The 21,951-nt window shown below is 40.0% G+C and overlaps 1 protein-coding gene across 4 annotated transcripts in view; it reads right to left on the reverse strand.

Moving 5' to 3' along the window:
- Positions 1-842: 842 nt before the first annotated feature.
- The window catches only part of LBR (lamin B receptor), a 39,796-nt gene continuing 18,687 nt past the window's right edge, over positions 843-21,951 (reverse strand). For 3 of the 4 annotated variants that reach the window (XM_064383550.1, XM_012459772.2, XM_012459771.2), the window contains exons 4-14: positions 20,788-20,871; positions 20,042-20,231; positions 18,787-18,983; positions 15,816-15,870; positions 12,720-12,911; positions 11,305-11,408; positions 10,257-10,382; positions 6,683-6,851; positions 4,109-4,189; positions 3,886-4,008; positions 843-2,781 (exon numbers count right to left, since the gene is read on the reverse strand). In XM_064383550.1, coding sequence (XP_064239620.1) covers positions 2,621-2,781; positions 3,886-4,008; positions 4,109-4,189; positions 6,683-6,851; positions 10,257-10,382; positions 11,305-11,408; positions 12,720-12,911; positions 15,816-15,870; positions 18,787-18,983; positions 20,042-20,231; positions 20,788-20,871 — 1,482 coding nt within the window. In that variant the 3' untranslated portion in view covers positions 843-2,620. The remainder of the gene's footprint in view (positions 2,782-3,885; positions 4,009-4,108; positions 4,190-6,682; positions 6,852-10,256; positions 10,383-11,304; positions 11,409-12,719; positions 12,912-15,815; positions 15,871-18,786; positions 18,984-20,041; positions 20,232-20,787; positions 20,872-21,951) is intronic. The other variant, XM_064383551.1, reaches the window with a different exon arrangement.

A 21,951-nucleotide genomic window follows, 5' to 3' on the forward strand; every position in this document is an offset into this window, starting at 1 on the left:
CTGAGAGCAGAGCTAGCTTTTGAAGCCACATCTCACTGTTACTTTATCGTGGCAATGGTCCATGGGCAGAAAGCATAACCCATGTGTACACAAATGAAGATGCAACAGTCCCTTCTCTCTATAGTAAGGGGTGTAGAAAAGGTGGGACTTGTACCCAGCACTAGACTTTAACAGCCATGAACAAAACATGTATTTGTGTCTAGGAAACTGTACCATCTATATGCAAGTAAACTGCACCTAGAAACACTCCACCTTGTATCTTTTGTTAAAATCCAATACTTCATCATTTGCTCCGAACAGTGCAAAACTAAAGACAAAAATATAAATCATATACTTGGTACTGGTGCATCTTCTGACACATCTACCTTTTGCAATGTAATGTCCCAGCAGGACAAATTGAGAGGTGAAGCTGTCTGATCTCATCTCACAACTTAGGCTTAGAGTCAACTGGAAATCCAAATGAGCACTAAAGCATGGTCAGCAGGAACAGATGTCTCTCACACATGTGCTTTCTTTCAAATGCATAGATGCTTCTGTGATTCATACAAATTCATTTGAAAGTATGACTGAATCTACAATAGTTTTAGCATTTCTGTATTTTCTCAAACAGCAAACACTAAATACATGACCATTTTCTGGGAGTTATGACTCCCAACTAACCTCTTTGAGCTCCAACATTCTGAGAGTCTTGAAATAAACAGCAGTTGTCCAGGGGTCCCAAACAGATGATCCTAGGAAAAGAGGAGGCTAGGTGGGGGTGGGAATCTCAGGGCTCCTGTCTTGGTCCCAAAAATCCTAGAGTTTCAAGCAAAAAAAGGGGGGGAAAAAAAGCTCCAAAGTGATCAAAATGTTGCTACATTTTATTTCCAACTTAAAACTTCATTATAAAATTTGCCAAATAAACATGTCAAAAACAAAATTAAAAACAAATTGTAGTTGATATCCAGAAATTGCAGCACTGCATTGGTAATGGGTTCTTTTCATTATCGGGGAGAGAATTTAATGTCCTTCCTTCCTCCCCAAAAGCTTCCTTGGTGTAATCTAGTACAGAAAATGCTGGGAACCACTTTCTGATGCCAGGAGAAAAGCAAAATTTAAAAACTGCTTGCACACATCAGCACTGATAAAACAATGACAATTTCACTAAAAGAATGTTTAAAGACTACAAGATGTTAGAGCTAACCAACTTCACGATTGCATTAACATAAGCTAAGTTACATATACTTCAAATGCAGTGTAGAATGAACACTGCATATCTAAATGGCTCATATAAAATATGTATCATTAAAACCCAAACATACACACTATATTTATCACATTCCACTATATTTAAAGTACTGAGAACAATTTAACTTTGAACACAAACCTTTAGTGAATTTGCTACTGTTCTATTACAGGACAATTAAAAATGAAACTATATCAACTTCACTAGAATGTAATTGCTAAGGCTACCTTATACACATCTATTAAACTAAAAGAAATGACTTTACCCCTTAAGTTGTTTTTAGATAGCACTCCTTTACAGGGAGTAAAGTTTTGTAAATATAAAGGATATATAAAAAAATACAGTATAAACTGTGTAAGCTTAACAGTAGCAAAAACACTGATGAACTTTTAAAAAGTCAAAAATATATAAAAATATTAGCCTGGAATGGCAAATTTTCAAACACCAATCTGTGTAAAAATGTTTAAATACTGATGTTACTCAAAAAATATATATTTATTCTATTTTTTTTTCTATTTGCAACAGTTTATAAAGGCAAACACACACCTGCAATTGAGGTAGCAAAGCCAAATTCGCTAACTTTGGATCAAAAAATACCCTTCCTATATTTTAACAGTATCTTCTATACGATAGTAAATGAATTCTAATTGTTTCAAAATTTTTAGTTCACATCACTTTACAAAACTTTATTTAAAATACTGAAAATGTTTTGCTAAAAAGACAGTTAGTCCTGACAATCATCTCACATTCAAAATACTATACAGAAAAATCTGATATATTACATAAAACTAAGCTATGTATTTACATTTTCAAATAGTTTTAAAAGTTGAGGTTAAGCCAACTGCTACAAATGGTCTCCCTTTAACAGTGTCTACTAATAATCTCATCACTCTTCACTTTCAGCATTTAATATAGGCCCTTCTTTTTGCTTTCAAATGATATTAGTAAATGACTTACTTAAAGAAAAAATTGTATTCTCTTACTGAATAAAACATAAATGTACTTTAAATGTAACAGTGTTTTAAGAAAAACCAATGGGCAAAAAAAAATCAAAATTTGAAAAGTAATCAAAAACCATAAACATCAATAGCATTCTTCATAGTATATTTATATTAAGACTGTTTTGTTTTCAGATTTTTAAGGGCTGAAAATTTCCCATAAAAATGCAAAATCTCACATCCTTACTTGTATTTTTCCTGTGTTAATTATAATTTAATAAGAGTAAACAGCTATATTAAAAGACTACTTGGCTCTATAGTCCTGACTCAAAAAGAAAAAAAAAATTTACAGATCCTGTCAGTGCAACAAAAGAAAGAAAGTTTTGGATATTTTTCCTTGTTTTTGCAAATGGCAGCCAGAATTGCAGGAGCATTTTGTAGATGTGCCAGAAGAGCATTAGTAGATATATGGAAATATACGGTAGGGCACACGCTGACAGTACTTTTCCCAAGCCACACCGTATTTCTTCTTACACTGGTACTCGTCACGAGCTTCTCGGTGGACAAGCAACATGGTGAAATAAACCACGTAGAAATAAGGCAGAATGTGATTAAAACCTGTGGATAATCCCAGTACACAATATTAGATATTTTTATTATCACTACATTTTTCCTGCTTTCCCCCAAATTCTCTAAAAATGAACCACAAGGTTACTTCATTTTCTCTAATAAGGAAAACAATTAAATCAGTCTGTAAAATCCCACTGGGAAGTGGCAGGTCTTATCTAAATTAGAAGCTACTCAAAGAGTGATGAATCCATTCTAACAATCCATCACAATCAAAACATTGTCTTCATAGTTAATATAAATGGAGACATTATGCAAATATCTCCATTTCTCACCCTTCTTTCCCCAGTGAAGAAGTAAAACTGCCAAGAGCCACTGGGCCTCGGGCCACCGCACACAGGAGGTAGCAGGCACAGACCAGCTCCTCCCACCCCCATAGCTCCCCGAGCTTTCCCGAATCCCTCTGCTCCCCCAGCTCTCCCTGCTCCCCCATACCCCTGCTTCCCCGATAGCCCTGCTTCCCCAGCTCCCATAGCTCCCCCAGCTCCCAAAGTTCCCCCAGCTACCCCTGCTCCCATAGCTCCCCCAGCTACCCCTGCTCTCCCAGCTCCCTGTTCCCCCAGCTCCCTGTTCCCCCAGCTCCCCCAGCTTCCCCTCCTCCCTCAGCTCCCCCCACCCCCTGCACCCTGCTCCCCCAGCTCCCCCAGCTCCCATAGCTATCCCAGCTCCCCTGGATCCCCCAGTGCCCCTGCTCCCCCAGCTCCCATAGTTCCCCATGCTCCCCCAGCTCCCCACAAGGCCAGACACGCACAAAGAAAAACAATCTCTTTGCCTTCTTAAGAACCAAAGTTTTTCCCAATCTGTGTGCAATGAGTCATGAATTAAGAAGCTGAATTAATTTCTATATATTCTACTTAGAAAAAAAGCTATGAGGCACAGTTTAAAACTTAAAATTTTGCTTTTAGGCTTCCTTCAGGCTCTGTGAATTACCAATTACCCTCAAAAGCAAGAGGAGCTTCTACAGAGACCAACTTCACAGTAGAAAAGGGCAACCAAAGACTCACACCCACCTTGCCCACACTGTCCCACACAAAGGACACACACATCTTTCAGGCAGCTGAAAGGGTCAAACTAACACTCTTCTGAAATGCTTACCACATGGGAGGGACCATGCCAGGGCCATGATGAGATCACCCAAGTAATTGGGGTGGCGAACAAAGCCCCACCATCCAGAAACTAGAAGATTTTTTCCCGTTGAAGTATGAATGGTTTTTAAATCTATATAAATTAATAAAAGTATATTTTTAATGATGTCAAGATAAAAAGTGGCATAAAATCTTCATGTAATATATATATGTAAATAGAAATTAATACTTACGTGCAAGCTTTGGATCACTGGGATTTTTCCGGAATGCATTTTTCTGAGAATTTGCACCTCGGAAGATTACATAACCACAAACTGCAATTTTAAAATATTTTCCCATGTTAATAACTTAGTTATAATCTAATGCCTAATAGTATCTGTAATTTCACTTAAAAATGATTTCTATGCTCTGAGGAAATTTCCAAATCAGACTCCTAGGCTCAAGAGATCCTCCTGCCTCAGCCTCCCAAAGTGCTGGGATTATAGGCATGAGCCACCACACCTGGCTTGATTCTTAAGAACAACTCAGAAACTCTAAATGCCACTATGTAAAACGATGGTAACCCTTCCAAAATCTATCGCACTACTCTCATCATCCACCTAAGGAAGACTCTGAAGGCAAAATATAGTTATATCCATCCATGAAAGAGATAAAATCTAAGACAACTGAGATAAAATCAAATGCTAGGTTAGAATCAGCACCAGAACATCCTGCACTTTAAATACATGCTGAATCCCACTGTAAGTCCACAAGTTTCTATTGCTCAAATTTCAAAATGTCAAAAATCAATGTATCACTGATATTTAACTATTATATAGTCGATTATCAATAAACTAGTAAAAAATAATCATGCCAGGCATGGTAGCTCACACCTGTAATCCCAGCACTTTGGGAGGCTGAGTCAGGCAGGGATCACCTGAGGTCGGGAGTTTGAGACCAGCCTGACCAACATGGAGAAACCCTGTCTCTTCTAAAACCACAAAATTAGCTGGGCATGGTGGCACATGCCTGTAATCCCAGCTACTCAACAGGCTGAGGCAGGAAAACCACTTGAACCCAGGAGACAGAGGTTGCAATAAGCCAAGATTGCGCCATTGCACTCCAGCCTGGGCAACAAGAGCGAAACTCCATCTCAAAAAAAAAAAAAAAAAAAAAAAAAAAAACAGAGAGAGACAGACATTATGCCGGGCGTGGTGGCTCACACCTGTAATCCCAGCACTTTGGGAAGCCAAGGCAGGCAGATCACAAGGTCAGGAGTTTGAGACCAGCCTTGCCAACATGGTGAAACCCCGTCTCTACTAAAAATACAAAAAGTTAGCTGGGCGTGGTGGCGGGTGCCTGTAATCTCAACTACTCGGAAGGCTGAGGTAGGAGAATCACTTGAACCCAGGAGACAGAGGTGAGCGGAGATCACGCCATTGCACTCCATCCTGGGTGAGAGAGCAAGACTGTCTCAAAAAAAAAAAAGAAAAAGAAAAAGAAAAAGAAATAACTACTTCCTGCTTTGATTTGAATGTGTCCTCCAAAGTTTATGTGTTACAAACTTAATCCTCAATGCAACAGTGTGGAGAGGTAGCGCCTTTAAGAGATAATTAGGTCATGAGGGTTCTGCCCTCATGGACAGATTAATGTCACTAATAGAGGAGTGGGCTCAGTATCTTCAATGGGTTTGTTATAAAAGCACGTTCAGCCCCTCTTGCCCTCCCTCACTCTCTCTCTCGTCCTTCCACCTTCCACCATGGGATGCTCCAACAGGAGGCCCCTGCCAGATTCCAGCACCATGCTCTTTGATTTCCTGGCCTCCGGAACCATAAGCCAAATAAATTTCATGACAAATTACCCAGTCTCAGCTAGTCTGTTTGAGCAGCACAAAACAGACTAAGACACTCCCCATTTTTAGCTGAACTATAAAATATACTGTCTTGAATAATAAAATGGATGATATGGACAACCAAACCACTGGTGAAACGAAATCTTAATTTTAACCAATGGTTTGAATTTCTTCTTCTACCACAGATACTAACTAGTGTAGTAAAACTATCTATATTTGAGGTTCACTGCCAATTTTCCCTGCCCAACCTCTAGTAAAGTGTTTAATGAACAGTGTAAGAACAAAGAAATTTCGACCTGTAGTAAAATTTATGACTGACCCTGGTGGACCTCAGCTGCAGCCAAACTGGACTTCTCAGTCTTTCCCAATTTCATCTCATACTTCCCCACCACACACCTTTGCTGAGGTGTTCCCAGTGCCTGACTTTTGAATCTCCCCATCCCATTTTACCCTCTCAAACTCAGATCAAACACCATATCCTCCAATAAGTTCACACTGACATTCCCCAGAGAGAAGTTCTCTCTCTCTACCTTAAAAACCCATCACCTAAGCCCCTCTTAGTGCTCACTCACACACTTCACAGCAAGGTAGGAATGTCCTATTTCTCCTGTTAGAATGTGAGCTCTATGAAGGCAAGACGAATCTTCCCACTTTATAAGATGCCTACCAGAAAAAGCAGGCACTCAATGGAAAAGATGTATGGTTACTCAAACAAATTAAATCAACTTAAATTTATTAAATTTAAAAACAAGATGGTTTGTTTAAAATAATGTTTCGAGTACTACTGGGAACCCAAGTGTGAACCATCCATTCTCTTTGCAAAATGCAGACTTTTCATTATTCATCATAAATTACTTCAAATTGAGCTAATGCTGACCACTCAAGATGGCATGTTACAAGTATGTAGACATCAAAGCATAAAAGACTCAGTACCTAATATTTAATAAATTAAACTGAGACCGAAATTAATACTCACGTTTCAGAATAATCATTAGAGAAGCCATTGGCCAAGATACCTCATTTGGATGACTGACTAAGTAAAAGGCTTGGAAGCTGTAAATAAATGGAACCCACACTAAGTCTCCAAAAGCCAGCATGAATCCAAATCCATCGTGGATGATGTCCATGGTCGTCAACACTGCTTCCTATAAGGATAGAGAAAGTGGAAAGGAAGAGAGTTTCTAGTTTAAAGTATTCAAATAAAGTACTAGCTTAAAGGCAAATGTATGAAGTTCTATGGGTGGGTCTGTACCAACGTTTTTTTTTAAAGGGGAGAGAGATCTGGTTCCCTTGGCCTGCTAGGTCTTTCTGCCGTCACATCCTCCTATCACATCAGCCGTGCTCCTAAGATAACAGATCTCTAATGTTTCCCATGTCCCCATGCCCGGGCCCTCCCCTCTTCCAGTAACCCCTCCTCCAACCTCCACATAGGCCCTGCACCCTGTGCTGCCCTCCTGACCTGCCACTCAGACCTGGGCACGTCTCAGATGTCACCATCCACCAGTAAGCTGTAGCAATTGGGTTACTGTACTTGTCTAGTCATTCTCCAATACACTAAAAGCCTCTAAAAGACAGAGACCATGTGTTTTCACCTTTGCCACCTCAGTACCTAGCACAGTGCCCACCATGGAGAGAAGTGTTCAAAATATGTTTGCTGAAGGAATGGTAAGATCACCAACTCTTTTTCTTTCAATTCCACATGCACCAATCTAATTTCTGATCATAATCTGGCTTTTCATATAGATTTTCCACAGAAGAAATTAAGCTGCCTGGCAACATGGTGAACTGACAGCTTCACTTCTCATGTAAATTAATAAAAGTGCATTACTACCTGGTGATTTGGTTAGCATGAGCCAGACTGCCTCTGGACGTGGATACTTTTAGGCCAGACTCCAGAATACGGAGACACTGCCAAGGTCAACACTCTGAAGGTCTGTCTGAGGGAATCTCTAAACTACCTGTACATACCACTAATGCAGAAAAATTAGCTAGTATAAGCTCTGTAGAAGAATCAAAGTTCTAGGTTAAAGAAAAAGAGTGGTACCTCCAAATAGCATTTTTTTCTAGAGAGAAAGCAAATAGGCCATAGAACAGAAAAACAGATGTCACATGGAACAAAAACATCAATCTCACAAAATCTAGCTCCTTAGGCTTATATTCTTCAGTTAGCAGAGTTCTTTATTCTCTTTAAAAAAAAATTGACATGTAATAATTGTACATATTTACAGGTACACAGTGATGTTGCAATACACATGATATATCGTCATTTAATCAAGGTAATTAGCATATCCATCATCTCAAACACATTATTTCTTTGTGTTGGGAATATTCAATATCCCTCTAGCTATTTGAAACTATGTATCACTGTTAACTGTAGTCATCGTGCAGTGGTATAGAATACTAGAAATTAGAACTTACTCCTCCTATCTAGCGGTAAATCTGTATCCTTTAACAAACCTCTCCCTATCCCTCCCTTCCCACCCTCCCATATCCTCTGTTCTACCTTTTACTTCTATGACATCAACTTTTTTTAGCTTTCACATATAAGTGAAAACAAGTGGTCAACTTTCTCTTCCTGAGAGTGTCTTATTCTTACACATAAACTCTCAAGGCCTGTGATCTGATTCCTAGTCCAAAAGAGGAGAAAGGTGACAAAAAGGTGGGAGCAAATAAAAGCAGGTGCAGTAAGTGATAGTGAGAGGGCAAAGGATAAACACCCAGTGCCAGGTCAGGGGAAGACCTTAGCCTTACCAGCTCCTGAGCCCCAAGGCTTTCGAAGGATGGGCTCAGAGGAAGGGTCATACATATTTAAACTGGTAGTCTCAGTTTTCTTAAGGTAGAGCCCATCTTTTAATACGGAGGGATTTCTATCAAGTGACCTAACAAAAAAGTTATTAAGCATCTGCTAATTACCCAGTGACATGCCAGAATGCTAAATAAATCATAAAATCCAATACTTCCTCAAGAAGTTTATTATAATCCGGCTAAGACACTGAGAATAGACAGAAAACAATTTCCTAACTCTAGTTCTCTACCCCTGGGGCTATGTTAATATTGCCTCAAGAGTTTTGCCTTAGGATGCAAAAAGTTTTCTTTTAACACAAGTCAATGTTTGGCTAAATCTATACAAAATATGAACTTCTAAGCCAATTAAAAAGTGACGACCACAACATGGCAGAAAGCTATTAATGGAAGAAACCAGAAGAAATGATCACTGCAATGGAAAGCTACTGGAAAGGAAGGTTTAAAGAGGCCTCTGAGGTGATCAAAATAGTAAAATATCATTTGATTTGCAAACTGTAACCTATATGCTCTTTCAGCGATTCATTCTGTAACAGCAAACAAATCTACACTGGTAATAGTAAGTGCATTTACAAAAGAGCTGTTTTTTAATTTCAAAAACATGTTTAATTTTGGGTCGAGTTGGAATTTTTAAAGAACTTCAATGTGAAGTGCTACCACTACCTTCATAGCTTCCCAAGCTCAAAGCCAGGGTCTATGAAGTGGTAGGAGCACAACAGGAACCTGTAATTAGGGGAAAGCACTAATCCCAACACTTGCAATTGAGGCTTACCTCAAAGTGATCCTAATCTTCCTAAATAACAGGAAGATCATCGAAACACCAATATCAAACTTTCAAAGTTGTTCAGACTAAATATTCTCTGTGATTTTGCATAGAAGGCCAAAATTAAAGACTAGCTGGCAAAGGTTGGGGAGATATATAGTACTGATGGCCAAATAATACAATATTTTTAAATGTCCTAGACTCAAAGGAAAGAGGTTTTCTCTTGAAATGTCAGCAGATTGTCTCAACAGACTGTCATAAAAACTTGTTTTAGAACATTATGATGTACAGCTGCCAAAACTTTTTAACATGGAAAGAAATTGGAGATGATTACAAAGATAACCGTAAATATGACAAAATACTTGTAAAATAAGCCTGAGGAAGAAATAGTTTTTAAAAGGAACATGCTGGTTGAGACAGAAAAGAAACATTTACCAGTCTTCAACTAGTAGAAAGACTAATCAATATATGAAAAAAGACAGGAGATGGAAACTTAGCCTTGTTTCAACTGGTTTCCTCAATGCATCTTGATTTTCTGATTTTACATTCATCTGATTAGAGCTAGTCTTTGTATTTTAAAATACTAACAATAAAACATCTCCCCCATTATTTAAAAACTAAGTGACTCTTGACAATCCAAGAAACACCATTCTAATTTGGTAATAATCCGTCCATTTTCATGTGATACCATAATTACCACCACCCACAAAAACAAAATCAAGATCCACCAATCTTAAATATTTAATATTAAACACAAGAGCAGCTGATAAACACCAAAGCACTCCAAAATGCCTAGAAGCTTCCCACGTGTCAGCGCTCCCTCATCAGTTCAGCGCTTTGCATGGCCGGCCTCATGTCCTCTTTACAAGCAGCCTAGGAGGTAGGCTGTGCTCCCCTCACTTTGTATGCAAAAAGCCGAGGCTCTGACAGGTCACTCACCCACTCAAAGCCATCTGACAAGGCTTTGGCTCTTAAAATTAATTACCTCGTTCCAGAGAGCATCCACCACATACAGAAGCTGGAAACTGTTAACCAAAATCATGGCCAAGGACGGAACAGCACGGCTCTGTATTTCCATTTCAGCCAAAAGCATCACCAAGTTAATAAGCACCTGAAACAAAAGGGGAAAGTATATAGCCTCAAAGCACCTCCCCAGAGACCTTAGCACTACAAAGGCAAGAGTGAGCTTCACAGCTGAGACACCCGGCAGACACCACCTTAATACCTACCCGCCACCAGTAATAAGACATCTCAGCACCACGGGTCCCTGGGCCCAATGCACTGAGAAGGATGCAGTTATCATTTCTGTGTTCCTGTCACAGTGCATAACTTCACCCCAATCAAAGAGAACACTGGAATGACCCCAACTAAGAGACACTCTTACAAAATAACCAACCAGTACTTTCCTAAAAGTATCAAGGTCATGAGAGACAAGGAAAGCCTAAACAACTATTATGGACTAGAGAAGACGAAGAAACAACAACTAAATGCATCATGGAGTCCTGTCGAGGTTCCTGGAACAGAAAAAGGACAACAGCAGAAAAACTGGTGAACTCTACTGAGGCCTGTGGACTTGGTGACTAATGCTGTCGCTATGTTAATCTCCTGTTCTTCATCATTACACTAATGGTTTCCTCTGAAGGTAACACTGTGACAAGTAGGATGAAAGTTAGAAGGGAACTCTTTGCTCTGTATCTGCAACTCCAAGCCTAAAACTAGGTAAAAATGAGGCTTTAAAAAGGAGGAAAATGCATTTTTTCTTACAAGAATTCATCCACACTATCACTTTCCTACATAAATATAAACTGATATAATAAAGCAAAGAAATGTTATTTATTTGTTATAACCTGTAACGGGGCATCTTAAACCTCTGGAAGATATTTACAATAAGAAAATATTTTGAAAGATTTATGGAAAGCCATGATTATCCCTAAAAATATACCACTCAATGCTTATTTTTAAATGGCCTACATTTCCTTCTAGCAATTAATTAGACCTATTGAATTGAAATTTAGAAAGAAAAAAAGACATACCCATCCGATCAACCCGGGGCGCAATTCACAAAAGTATTTGAGATCAAAAGTACCAATTCGAGGGTTTAATTCACGGCCAATGAAGAAATCATAGAAAGCATTTCCTGAAAAGGGAAAAGTGTTTACCCAAAGTGTTCCAAACCCAGTCAGGAGGCTTTAAAATGGCACTGCTGCCCACTATCTAGGCTCACAGTTCAAATGCCTACAAGAGCCTGAGCAGAGCTCTGGTTGTGAGATAGACAGGACGGCACAGACTAAGGGAGCCAGGAGATGCCTACCCAACTGAAAGGGCAGTTGCTACAGCCTTTGGGGAGCTGGGACCCCAGATTTCCCAGGTTTCTTTAAAAAGTTAACCAAAATCAAGAGGGCCCCCCAAAGTACTTTACACTCACAAATTTTTTTAAATAGGCTAGTTTTACATTTAAATACTTTAGGTCAGAATCAACCAATGTGCAACCTCTAGTTTCTTTTGTTGGTTTTGTTTTTTTAGAGGGAACCTCGCTCTGTCACCCAGGCTGAAGTACAGTGGTGCAATCTCAGCTCACTGCAACCTCCACCTCCCGCATTCAAGCAATCCTCCCGCCTCAGCCTCCCGGGTAGCTGGGATTACAGGTGTACAGCACCATGCCCAGTTGATTTTTGTATTTTTTAGTAGAGACGGGGTTTTGTCACATTGGCAGGCTGGTCTTGAACTCCTGACCTCAGGTGAGCCACCCGCCTCAGTCTCTCAAAATGCTGGGATTACAGGCGTGAACCACCTCGCCTGGCCAGTAACCTCTGTTGTTTTACTTTTGTTTTTTTTTTGAGATGGAGTTTCATTCTTGTTACCCAGGCTGGAGTGCAATGGCGCGATCTCGGCTCACCGCAACCTCCGCCCCCTGGGTTCGAGCGATTCTCCTGCCTCAGCCTCCTGAGTAGCTGGGACTACAGGCACGCGCCACCATGCCCAGCTAATTTTTGTATTTTTAGTAGAGACGGGGTTTCACCATGTTGACCAGGATGGTCTCAATCTCTTGACCTTGTGATCCACCCGCCTCGGCCTCCCAAAGTGCTGGGATTACAGGCTTGAGCCACCGCGCCCGGCTACTTTTGTTTTTTAAAGAGTGTTTACTACTTTGGACAAAGAAATAATATTTGTCATAAGTCAAAATGCCTGTAAGTTTACTAAACGTTTTACTGTCATCAAGCAACTGCAAAAAAAGAAATGAATTAAAGTGTAAAAGAAAAACAAAAACATTTTCTTCCTTTAAATTCATTTCTCTTTAACTTTTTTCTTTCATCCTTTCATTTTTTTCTTATTTCTCTTCATTTCCCATAAAATGAAGTTAGAAAAAAAGCCATCTACTCAAATCTGGAAATGGCTGCTGGAGGGCTCTGGGACGCATTCATCCAACACGCGATTTATCACTGCTCACCAGAGCTGGCAGGTGACAGGTCTTTCCGGGGTGCTTTCAAAGAGCGCATGTGGAGATACACACTCAAGACCACACAAAACACAGTGGCCGCAAGTGCAAACTGAAGAAAATGTCTGTACACATAATGAAACTCTACGCCCTGGAAGAGACATGTTCCAACGACTGCAGATGTCAGGATAAAAGCATAGAATCCTTTTAAAAAAAAAAAAAAAGAAGGGGAAAATTAACATCAACCCAAGGCTCACAGGACTTAACACCACTATGAAACAATGCAATGTTCATTTTTAAAGTGTTCATTTTAAAGTTCATTCTTAATTTCATTATTCAGACTAAATACACACAAATATGCAAATAAGCCATGTACTAAGGTGTAATCTTCAATATATACACCATTATCTCTTGTAGAACTTTCCAAATAGTTTAATATATTGATTCTTTGTCAGTTCACATGATCTTTATTTGCTTTTAATTAAGGGAAAACTGACAAGAAGTACAACCTGAAAATTCCCAATCCAAACTCTCAGGCACAAAGTCAAATGGCTATTAACAGAGCTAGGCCAAACACACATTACCTAAGGGGAGGGTATTATGCACCCACCAGGGGTCAGGCAGTGAGCCAGGTTGATAGTTATAATATTATAAATATTTATACTTGAACCAACTTGTCAATAATGATTTCAAAAGATTCTAGTAATACTCTATCATCCAGAACAGAGATCTTAAGATGCCACCCCCGCAGAGAAGAGGCCATAACACAAATGCCAGAGGCCAGGCAGGGAACTTTGAGTACCACGTGGCAGGGACAGCAAGTGGGGATATTCACGTGCAATGCCAAGTTAAAAAGCGCCCACCCTGTGAGGCTCCACAGAACTCTCGCTCCGGACTAGTCCTGCTGCCACACAGAGAGGCTCATTGGACGATCCAATTTTTTCTTTTGGCTAAAGAAATAGTTTTGCTTTCAAGGGAGCTGAGTGCCTGAAAGAGCTGTGCTCCTAAAAAGTCGTCAAATCACATCTGGATAAATGGTCAAACGCAAAAAAGAGGTAGCTGTTATTTATATAAGAATTCTAAAACCAAATCTTGCATTAAGTAAAATAGTTGTCTCAAATCTATTATCTGATCCACATTTTCCACAAATACTCCAAACAGTAACTTTTCATTATAAATTTTGACTTTTAAAAATATTCATTTACCTTTCATAAAATGGATAATTGAAAAATAAAAATAAAAAGAATACTTAGATAAACCAGTCTTTTGCTCTCTAGCCTATGTGGATTAAAAATAATCATCCAAAAATGTCTTAGGAATCTCCTTAGTTAATAATGGTAAAATCTCATGAAGCGAAATCTCAATACTTGAACCAGAGTAATTAGATGAGGAAATTTTTAAAAAGGATCAAGCAACTTGGCCAGCCACTCCCCCACTGGCTCCAAGAGCTCTATGTCCAAGTACTGTACTCAGTCTCTGAATGTACCACACCCCTCAGAGCAAAGTGAGACTATAACACAAGACTACTTGAATCAGTGTGGCAGGGTGAGGTGGCTCACAGCTGTAATCCCAGCACTTTGGGAGGCTGAGGCAGGCGGTCAGGAGTTCAAGACCAGCCTGAACAACATGGAGAAACTCCATCTCTACTAAAATACAAAAATTAGCCGGTGTGGTGGCTCATGCCTGTAATCCCAGTAGGCTGAGGCACTCTAGCTGGGGCAACAAGAGCAAAACTCCGTCTCAAAAAAAAAGAAAAAGAAGAGAGAAAAGAAGGGAATGGGAAAGGAAAAGGAAAGGAAAAGAACTGGTGCCTACAGGGAAACACACAAAACGCTGAAATCAAAAGGACAAGACGGCAAAGTCAACAACCCACCTCGCCCCAGACTCACCTTCACCAGTGTGGCAAAGTGAACCACCAGAGGGAGGGAGGGTGCCAAAGGTTCTAAAACTTGCTCCGTCAGCAAAGAATTTGGTAAAAGCAACAAAAAGTCTGACAGTACCAACGACAAATATTAAGCACCCACCAGGGGTCAGGCACTGGAGCTAGGTGAGAGGCCTCATCACACGACTGGCACTAAAAGGCAGAAGGTGTTTAAATTATCTTTGGCTTCCCTTTTGGAACCCAGCAGAGTGATTGCAGACAGAGTAGATGCTGGATAAGTCTCTAAACAAAGTATCCAAAGTTAGAAAATGAAAGACTGAAAGGATAAAAAGTTCAAGCATTAAAATATATAATGTAATTCTCAAGAAAAGTAAAACACTCTACTCCATCTTGTCAAATGGAAAATCATTCAAAGATGATTACAAAATAGATCTGTACTTTGCCAAAATCTTCAGATGGCAAAGCCGGACTGATGAACTCAGCACATACTCTTATAGTGAGAGGTGCTGGACCCAGAGGAGGCAAGGTCTACCCACTTCTTGAGCTGCCCAGCTAGCCCACAACTCATCTATCCAGCACTCACATATGAATAAGCACCCACTCTATGCCCATTTTCCAGGCATGAAGGGCATCACAATGAACACAGCCAAGTCCCAGTCCATGAAGTTACATTCGTGGAGAGACTCAAATGAAGAAACAAATACATTGATATTGGGAGGCACAAATATAAGACAGAAAAATAAAAAAGAGCAGGGGAGAGAAAGGGACCTGAAGGCTTCTCTCAGCAGAGATGAGACAGAGGTGAAGATGCAAGTGTCAGACATTTGGGGGTAAGTTTTCCAGGCAAAGGCCCAGGAAAAGTGTGTGACGAATACTCAAGGGACAGCCTAGAGGACATGAGCAAGGACAGGAACAGCTGACACAGCGGAGTAGCCTGGATGCCTGCATCCGTGTAACACCTCAGGGTGATAAAATCCAAGACAAGTGCAATGATTTCTAACAGTGATGAATACTATTAAGAAAATAAAACTGCGACCAAGAGGCTATGTTACTTTACATGGCATAATTTATACATGTTATCTACAGGTATAAACAGTTGCCCTTCCAACTACTAAGAGATAATTTACTATTTACTGCTCTGGTCTAATCAGCTTTAACAAAGAGTGCAACACTTAGAAGTTTAAGCTATCGAATCATCAATTTGAGTTTTAAAAAAAGAAAATCACCATTTAATCTATACTTCAGTCTTCTTCCATCAATAAGAGGCGTTCCTTCTACAACCTTAAAAGAAAAAAAAAATTTACAAATTTACAAAGCACATCACCATCATATATAAATACACACACACACACACACACACACACACATACTAATAGTACTTAATTTTCAACATGCCCAAGAAGGTAAATATCTTTTAATAAGGAAATTTAGTAACGTTTCAAAAACCTTAATGGCAAGCCCTCTGATGAAGCAATTCCACCTTCAGGAATTTATCTTAAACACAAATCCAGTAATGACTTCCTAGGGTAGGACCAAACAACTGCAACAGCCACGCTCCCCCCCAGCACTCCCATGTACCACCTCAAGACTAAATGTGCTTAAATACCTTTATATCTAGTGGATCCCTAGCTCAAACATCTACCAATGGCTGCCCACTGCTTACAAAAGAACAGTATGATTCCACTGTCTTCCATTTGTGAGGTCCTTTTCAAATGGGCTCTACCTTGTTTATCCACTCTATGGCCCAAGTGCTATTTGATGACATGTACTCATGTGCTTACTTCCTCTGCTATTTATACATATTTTGCCCATCCAGTTATTTAACCATTTCATGTGATTCTTTTATCTGCATAAGAGACTGTGAGAGGCCAGGTGCGGTGACTCACGCCTGTAATCCCAGCACTTTAAGAGGGCAAGGTGGGGCCGGGCGCGGTGGCTCACGCCTGTAATGCCAGCACTTTGGGAGGCCGAGGCGGGTGGATCACGAGGTCAAGAGATCGAGACCATCCTGGTCAACATGGTGAAACCCCGTCTCTACTAAAAATACAAAAAATTAGCTGGGCATGGTGGTGCGTGCCTGTAATCCCAGCTACTCGGGAGGCTGAGGCAGGAGAATTGCCTGAACCCAGGAGGCGGAGGTTGCGGTGAGCCAAGATCGCGCCATTGCGCTCCAGCCTGGGTAACAAGAGCGAAACTCCGACTCAAAAAAAAAAAAAAAAAAAAAAAAAAAAAAAAGAGGGCAAGGTGGGAGGATCACTTGAATCCAGGAGCTGGAGACCGGCCTGGGCAACACGGTGAAACCCCCTCTCTACAAAAATACAAAATACAAAAATTAGCCAAGCCCGGTGGCATGCTAAAGTCCCAGCTACTCTGGAGGCTGAAGTGGCAGGATGACTTCAGCCCAGGAGGAGAAGACTGCAGATCCTGCCACTGTACTCCAGCCTGGGTGACAGAGCAAGACCCTATCTCAAGAAAAAAAAAAGAAAAAGAGTGACTGTGAACACACATCATGGATCAGAACCATCTCCTCTCTTCATACAGCATCACCCACAGCATTCAGCACAGGGATACCCACAGGTATGGTGCCCAACTGAACTGGCTGAGTAAAAAGCCCACTTGCCCAATGCAGCCACGTTAAACCAATATAAACCAGAATCATTTGTTCTAGGCTAAACTACTTTATCCTATCATTAGCTACAGATTTCATTAGCTAGCATTCCTCTTCTCCCAGGAGAAACGTAAAAACTGTTTGAGATCACAGGATTAGCAAAATCCCACATGGTAATTTCAGATGATCCTTATCTATTAAAGGTATCTAGTGAATGCCATGTTGGGCTTTAATCTGTGAATATATAGATCCAAATATACAGTCAGCCCTCTGTGTCTGTGGGATCCACATCCATGGATTCAATCAACCACAGATCCAAAATATTTGGGAAAAAATTGCATCTGTGCTGAACATGTACAGACTTCTTTTTCTTGTCATTATTCCCTAAGTAATACAGTTTAACATGACACTTACATTGTATTAGGTATTATAAGTAACCTAGAGGTAACAAAAGTATACAAGGAGTATGTACACAGCTTATATGCAAATACGACACTATTTCATATCAGGGACTTGAGCATCCCCAGATTTTGGTACCTACAGGAGGTCCTCGAAACACTCCCCAAGGATATCAAGGGATGACTGTATAATATTAATATATATTTATATGCATATGCTTTTAGTCACTTTAGTCTGTGAGTATATACATACATGACTTTAAACATCAAAACTGCTTTCCTTAATACTCTGGAATCACCTTACCCTAAACAAATCTGAATTTAACTGTAGAGCCTTACCATAAAAATGACTGAAGGTCTTTATCACAAAAATCCTTACTACAGCCACTAGTTACGGTCTCACTCCACAGTATTAAGCCTGCAGCTCTAAGCTCCTATTACTGGCATTCACCACTCCTAGTAAAACTGATCCTTTGGTTTACGACAGTTGGCAAACTTGCGAAGTCCTAAGAATAAGATCTTTAAATAAATTATTACTTAGGGAATCTCATGTTTCTTTAAATATATCCAAGTAAAGGATTCTACTGAAAGAAGAAAAAACTACATTTAGCTAGCAATGGAGAGCTTATCAAAATTTTTAAGATATTGCAAGAATCTGAAAACAACATACACTGTTCTTGACAACTAGCTACTGGAAGAGATGAAAATTAGAAACTTTTAATTTTTTTTTTTAAAAGATATAGACTAAAGTCCATTGAGCCCAGTAGCCTATCAATTAATCATTTAAAATGCTGCATCTGAAATGACACATACTGAGGGTGAATTTTTTTTTCACAGCAACTACCACTGAGAGTCAGGCTACTTTGCAAAATAGCCTATTCTTTTAACATTTGGTTTGAAAAGTTACACAAGAAATCTCGGATTTTTTTTAAGTTCCTCTTAATAAGCAAATGTTATACAGACAGCACAAGTATAATGGCTTCACAAAGTAAGTTTTGGGAATTATGACCAACAACAGCCTCTAATCTTTAAACTACTGTTAAGGCTGGGCAGCATGGCACACACCTGTGGTCCCAGCAACTCAGGAGGCTGTGGCAAGAAAATCACTTGAGCCCAGAAGGTGGAGACTTGCCTGGGCAATACAGCGAGACCTCATCTTATTAAAACAAAACAGAACTACCATAAACGTACCTTTCCAATTGGCAGTAGGTAGAACAGGGCTTGAATCAGAAACCACAGGAGGTAGACCCCAAATACTCTGGTTTCCCATAACTCATATAAAGCTGGCAAAGGAGGAGGGAAATTCAGAAGACTGGGATCTTTTTGTTTACACATCAACAGCAACAGGAAGAGGAATACAGGCAGGCCAAACATGATGAGAAACACACCTGCAAACGATTCATGAACAGTCGAGGCTCAAATTTCAATCTGGTGTATTTATTTAGGAATCATGTTAGCTTTTTAAAGGTCAGAACTCATATCTGGCTAGCTGTCTGAAACCAATTTCTAATGTACCGTCAAAAATTCCCATCTCTACCTGTCACCTCTGGTGGCTGGGCAACCATGGGCATCAAAGTAGTAAAAAAAACAGAGGTCCAACACTTAATAGCTACACCCACCTCAGAAACCAAGCTCTAAAACATTTGACTTCCAACCACTGAGAAGCAAAAGTGTACAGACTCCAGCAAACTGAAGAGCAGAACACCTAAAAATTATCAGCCTAATCTAAACAAAAAACTTTATATTCCTAAGTTTCTAACAATTAAAATAGTGTCACGCTCATGTAATATGCGCAGATTTTCAGTGATGCTGGACAGCCTCTGTAACAGACCAGCTAGCCAAAGGTTAGAACTAACAAAATACAAAGCAATTAAGCCATGCAGGATTTTGAGCCATTTAGACAAGAAATCTTTTACTAGCTCATAAAATTTCATCAGTTCCACCCACTTAATAAATCCAAGGCTCTGCACACTTCAGTCAGATCTTTGACCCTCACAACCAACCAACCTGTCTAGCAGGTAAGGCAGACTCTGGGATCCTACTTCATGCATGCAGCTGACTTCCATTGCTAGGCCTGCCACCTCAAATGTGATTATTAGCAGAGCTCCCTGGCCCTGACAGGTAACCATCCATGCTATGCACAACTCCCAGATCGACCTTCCTTTATCACTTCTTTGTACTTCTCTGCTCAAAACCTCTGAAGAGACTGCTAAAAGTTTTCAACACAGCAACAGTGGCATCCTTCCTACTCCATAATCCCCCCAAAAGCTCCCACCTCAGGCCTTTGTACCTACTGTTCCTTCTCTGGAAGGCTCTTCCACTGGTTCCCACTAGGCTCATTACCTTGCCTGCCTCAGATATCTTCAAAGGCCTTTCCAATTCACCTTGTGGCAATCTCCACTAGCCCACCCCACCTGCCCTCTCCGGGCCCAGCTCTGAGGCCTACCAGGTACTCCTCCGAACTCCAAGTCCTTTGCTCGGATAGGGGTCACTTCAAAGGTTCTCACTGCCAGTTCTTTTGTAACAAATTTTTCTTCCTTAGAATCCACTTCTTTTAATCTGATCTCTTCTCTTCTTGGATGAACGCTATACTGTGTAGATATGTAACTGCTTTCTTGTGACAAATTGAATTTTTCCTAAATGAAAAATTTAAAAATTAAGTATCTATAGTAACCAATTACCACTAATGCTATTGCATTAACTATTTCAGCAGCTCAATAGAGCTGTATACTAATAAGAATAAATTTGTGAAATTATATTGTCTTAATTTAAGAACAGAATTTTGGCCGGGCGCGGTGGCTCAAGCCTGTAATCCCAGCACTTTGGGAGGCCGAGGCGGGTGGATCACGAGGTCAAGAGATCGAGACCATCCTGGTCGACATGGTGAAACCCCGTCTCTACTAATACAAAAAATTAGCTGGGCACGGTGGCGCGTGCCTGTAATCCCAGCTACTCAGGAGGCTGAGGCAGGAGAATTGCCTGAACCCAGGAGGCGGAGGTTGCGGTGAGCCGAGATCGCGCCATTGCACTCCAGCCTGGGTATCAAGAGCGAAACTCCGTCTCAAAAAAAAAAAAAAAAAAAAAAGAACAGAATTTTAGAACAGGTTATAAAATACTATAATTTTCAATGTTTCTTGAGGGAGAGTCACTTTAAAAAAAAAAAAACCCACATGAAAGTGAATACTTTCCCACCTGTGTATTTTTATGAGGTACGTCATTCCTCTCAATGTGCTCGGGCTCCCCATTATATCTGCTGATGCTATTTCCAAATGGCTTCTAAATTGAATATGAACATTTAATCAAAAGAACTGTAACTTATTAAAAAGAAACATGATGGTAAAAACTTACTATTCTGAAATCAAGCAATAAAACAGATTTTCACAGCCTTAATTTCTAAGAATTTAAGCCTTGTTTTGTTAAAAATGAAAAATAATAAAACTGACTAGAATTTCCCAGTCTCAGAAATACTATATCTCATAATGTAGATTTCTACATAAAATCTTTCACCTGGCCAGGCATGGTGGCTCACGCCTGTAATCCCAGCACCGTGGGAGGCCGAGGGGGGCAAATCACCTGAGGTCAGGAGTTCAAGACCAGCCTGGCCAACACGGTGAAACCCTGTCTCTACTAAAAATACAAAAAAATTAGCTGGGCGTGGTGGTAGGTGCCTGTAATTCCAGCTACTTGGGAGGCTGAGGCAGGAGAATCACTTGAACCTGGAGATGATGGTTGCAGTGCACCGAGACCACACCATTGCACTCCAGCCTGGGCAACAAGAAAGAAACCACCTCAAAAACAAAAAAAAACTTTCATCTTTCACGTAATTAGACTAAATGTTATAATTTCATTGATAGACTATGGATATTTGCTATGAAAGGCATAGAAAGTAAAAATTGGTAAATTAGTTCATTAACTAGATAAAAAAAAAAAAAGAAGAGACGTTCACTGCCCCAAAATAGCCAATAATGGAAAATTAAGAAATAGTGGGTACTTATGCAATACATAGTAGGCCCAAGGCTCTGCTAGTAAGAAGCAAAGCCAGTCTGTGGTTCTTCTTGTGACACCAGGACTACAAGATTACACTGTAAAAATATAGCAGTCTCTAAATATTAAAAATGAAAAAATAAGTATCATACAGCATCTGTTCCCTGAGTCCCTGGCTGGTAAAGAGAGCCACTAATAGTAAAAATGTTCAAACTCAAAGTGTAAGTTAGAACAGTAAGTTAAAAATGTTTGACAACCACATTGGCAAAAAAAAAAAAATTATAATACTCAGAATGAGAAACTAGGCATTCATACACTGATACTACTATAAATTTTCTTGATGCAATCTGGCATTATGTACTAAAAGCCTCA

The sequence above is a fragment of the Aotus nancymaae genome, unplaced genomic scaffold, assembly GCF_030222135.1.
Source record: "Aotus nancymaae isolate 86718 unplaced genomic scaffold, 86718_ANA_hifiasm-v0.15.2.pri h1tg000032l_0, whole genome shotgun sequence".
Lineage (NCBI taxonomy): Eukaryota > Metazoa > Chordata > Mammalia > Primates > Aotidae > Aotus > Aotus nancymaae.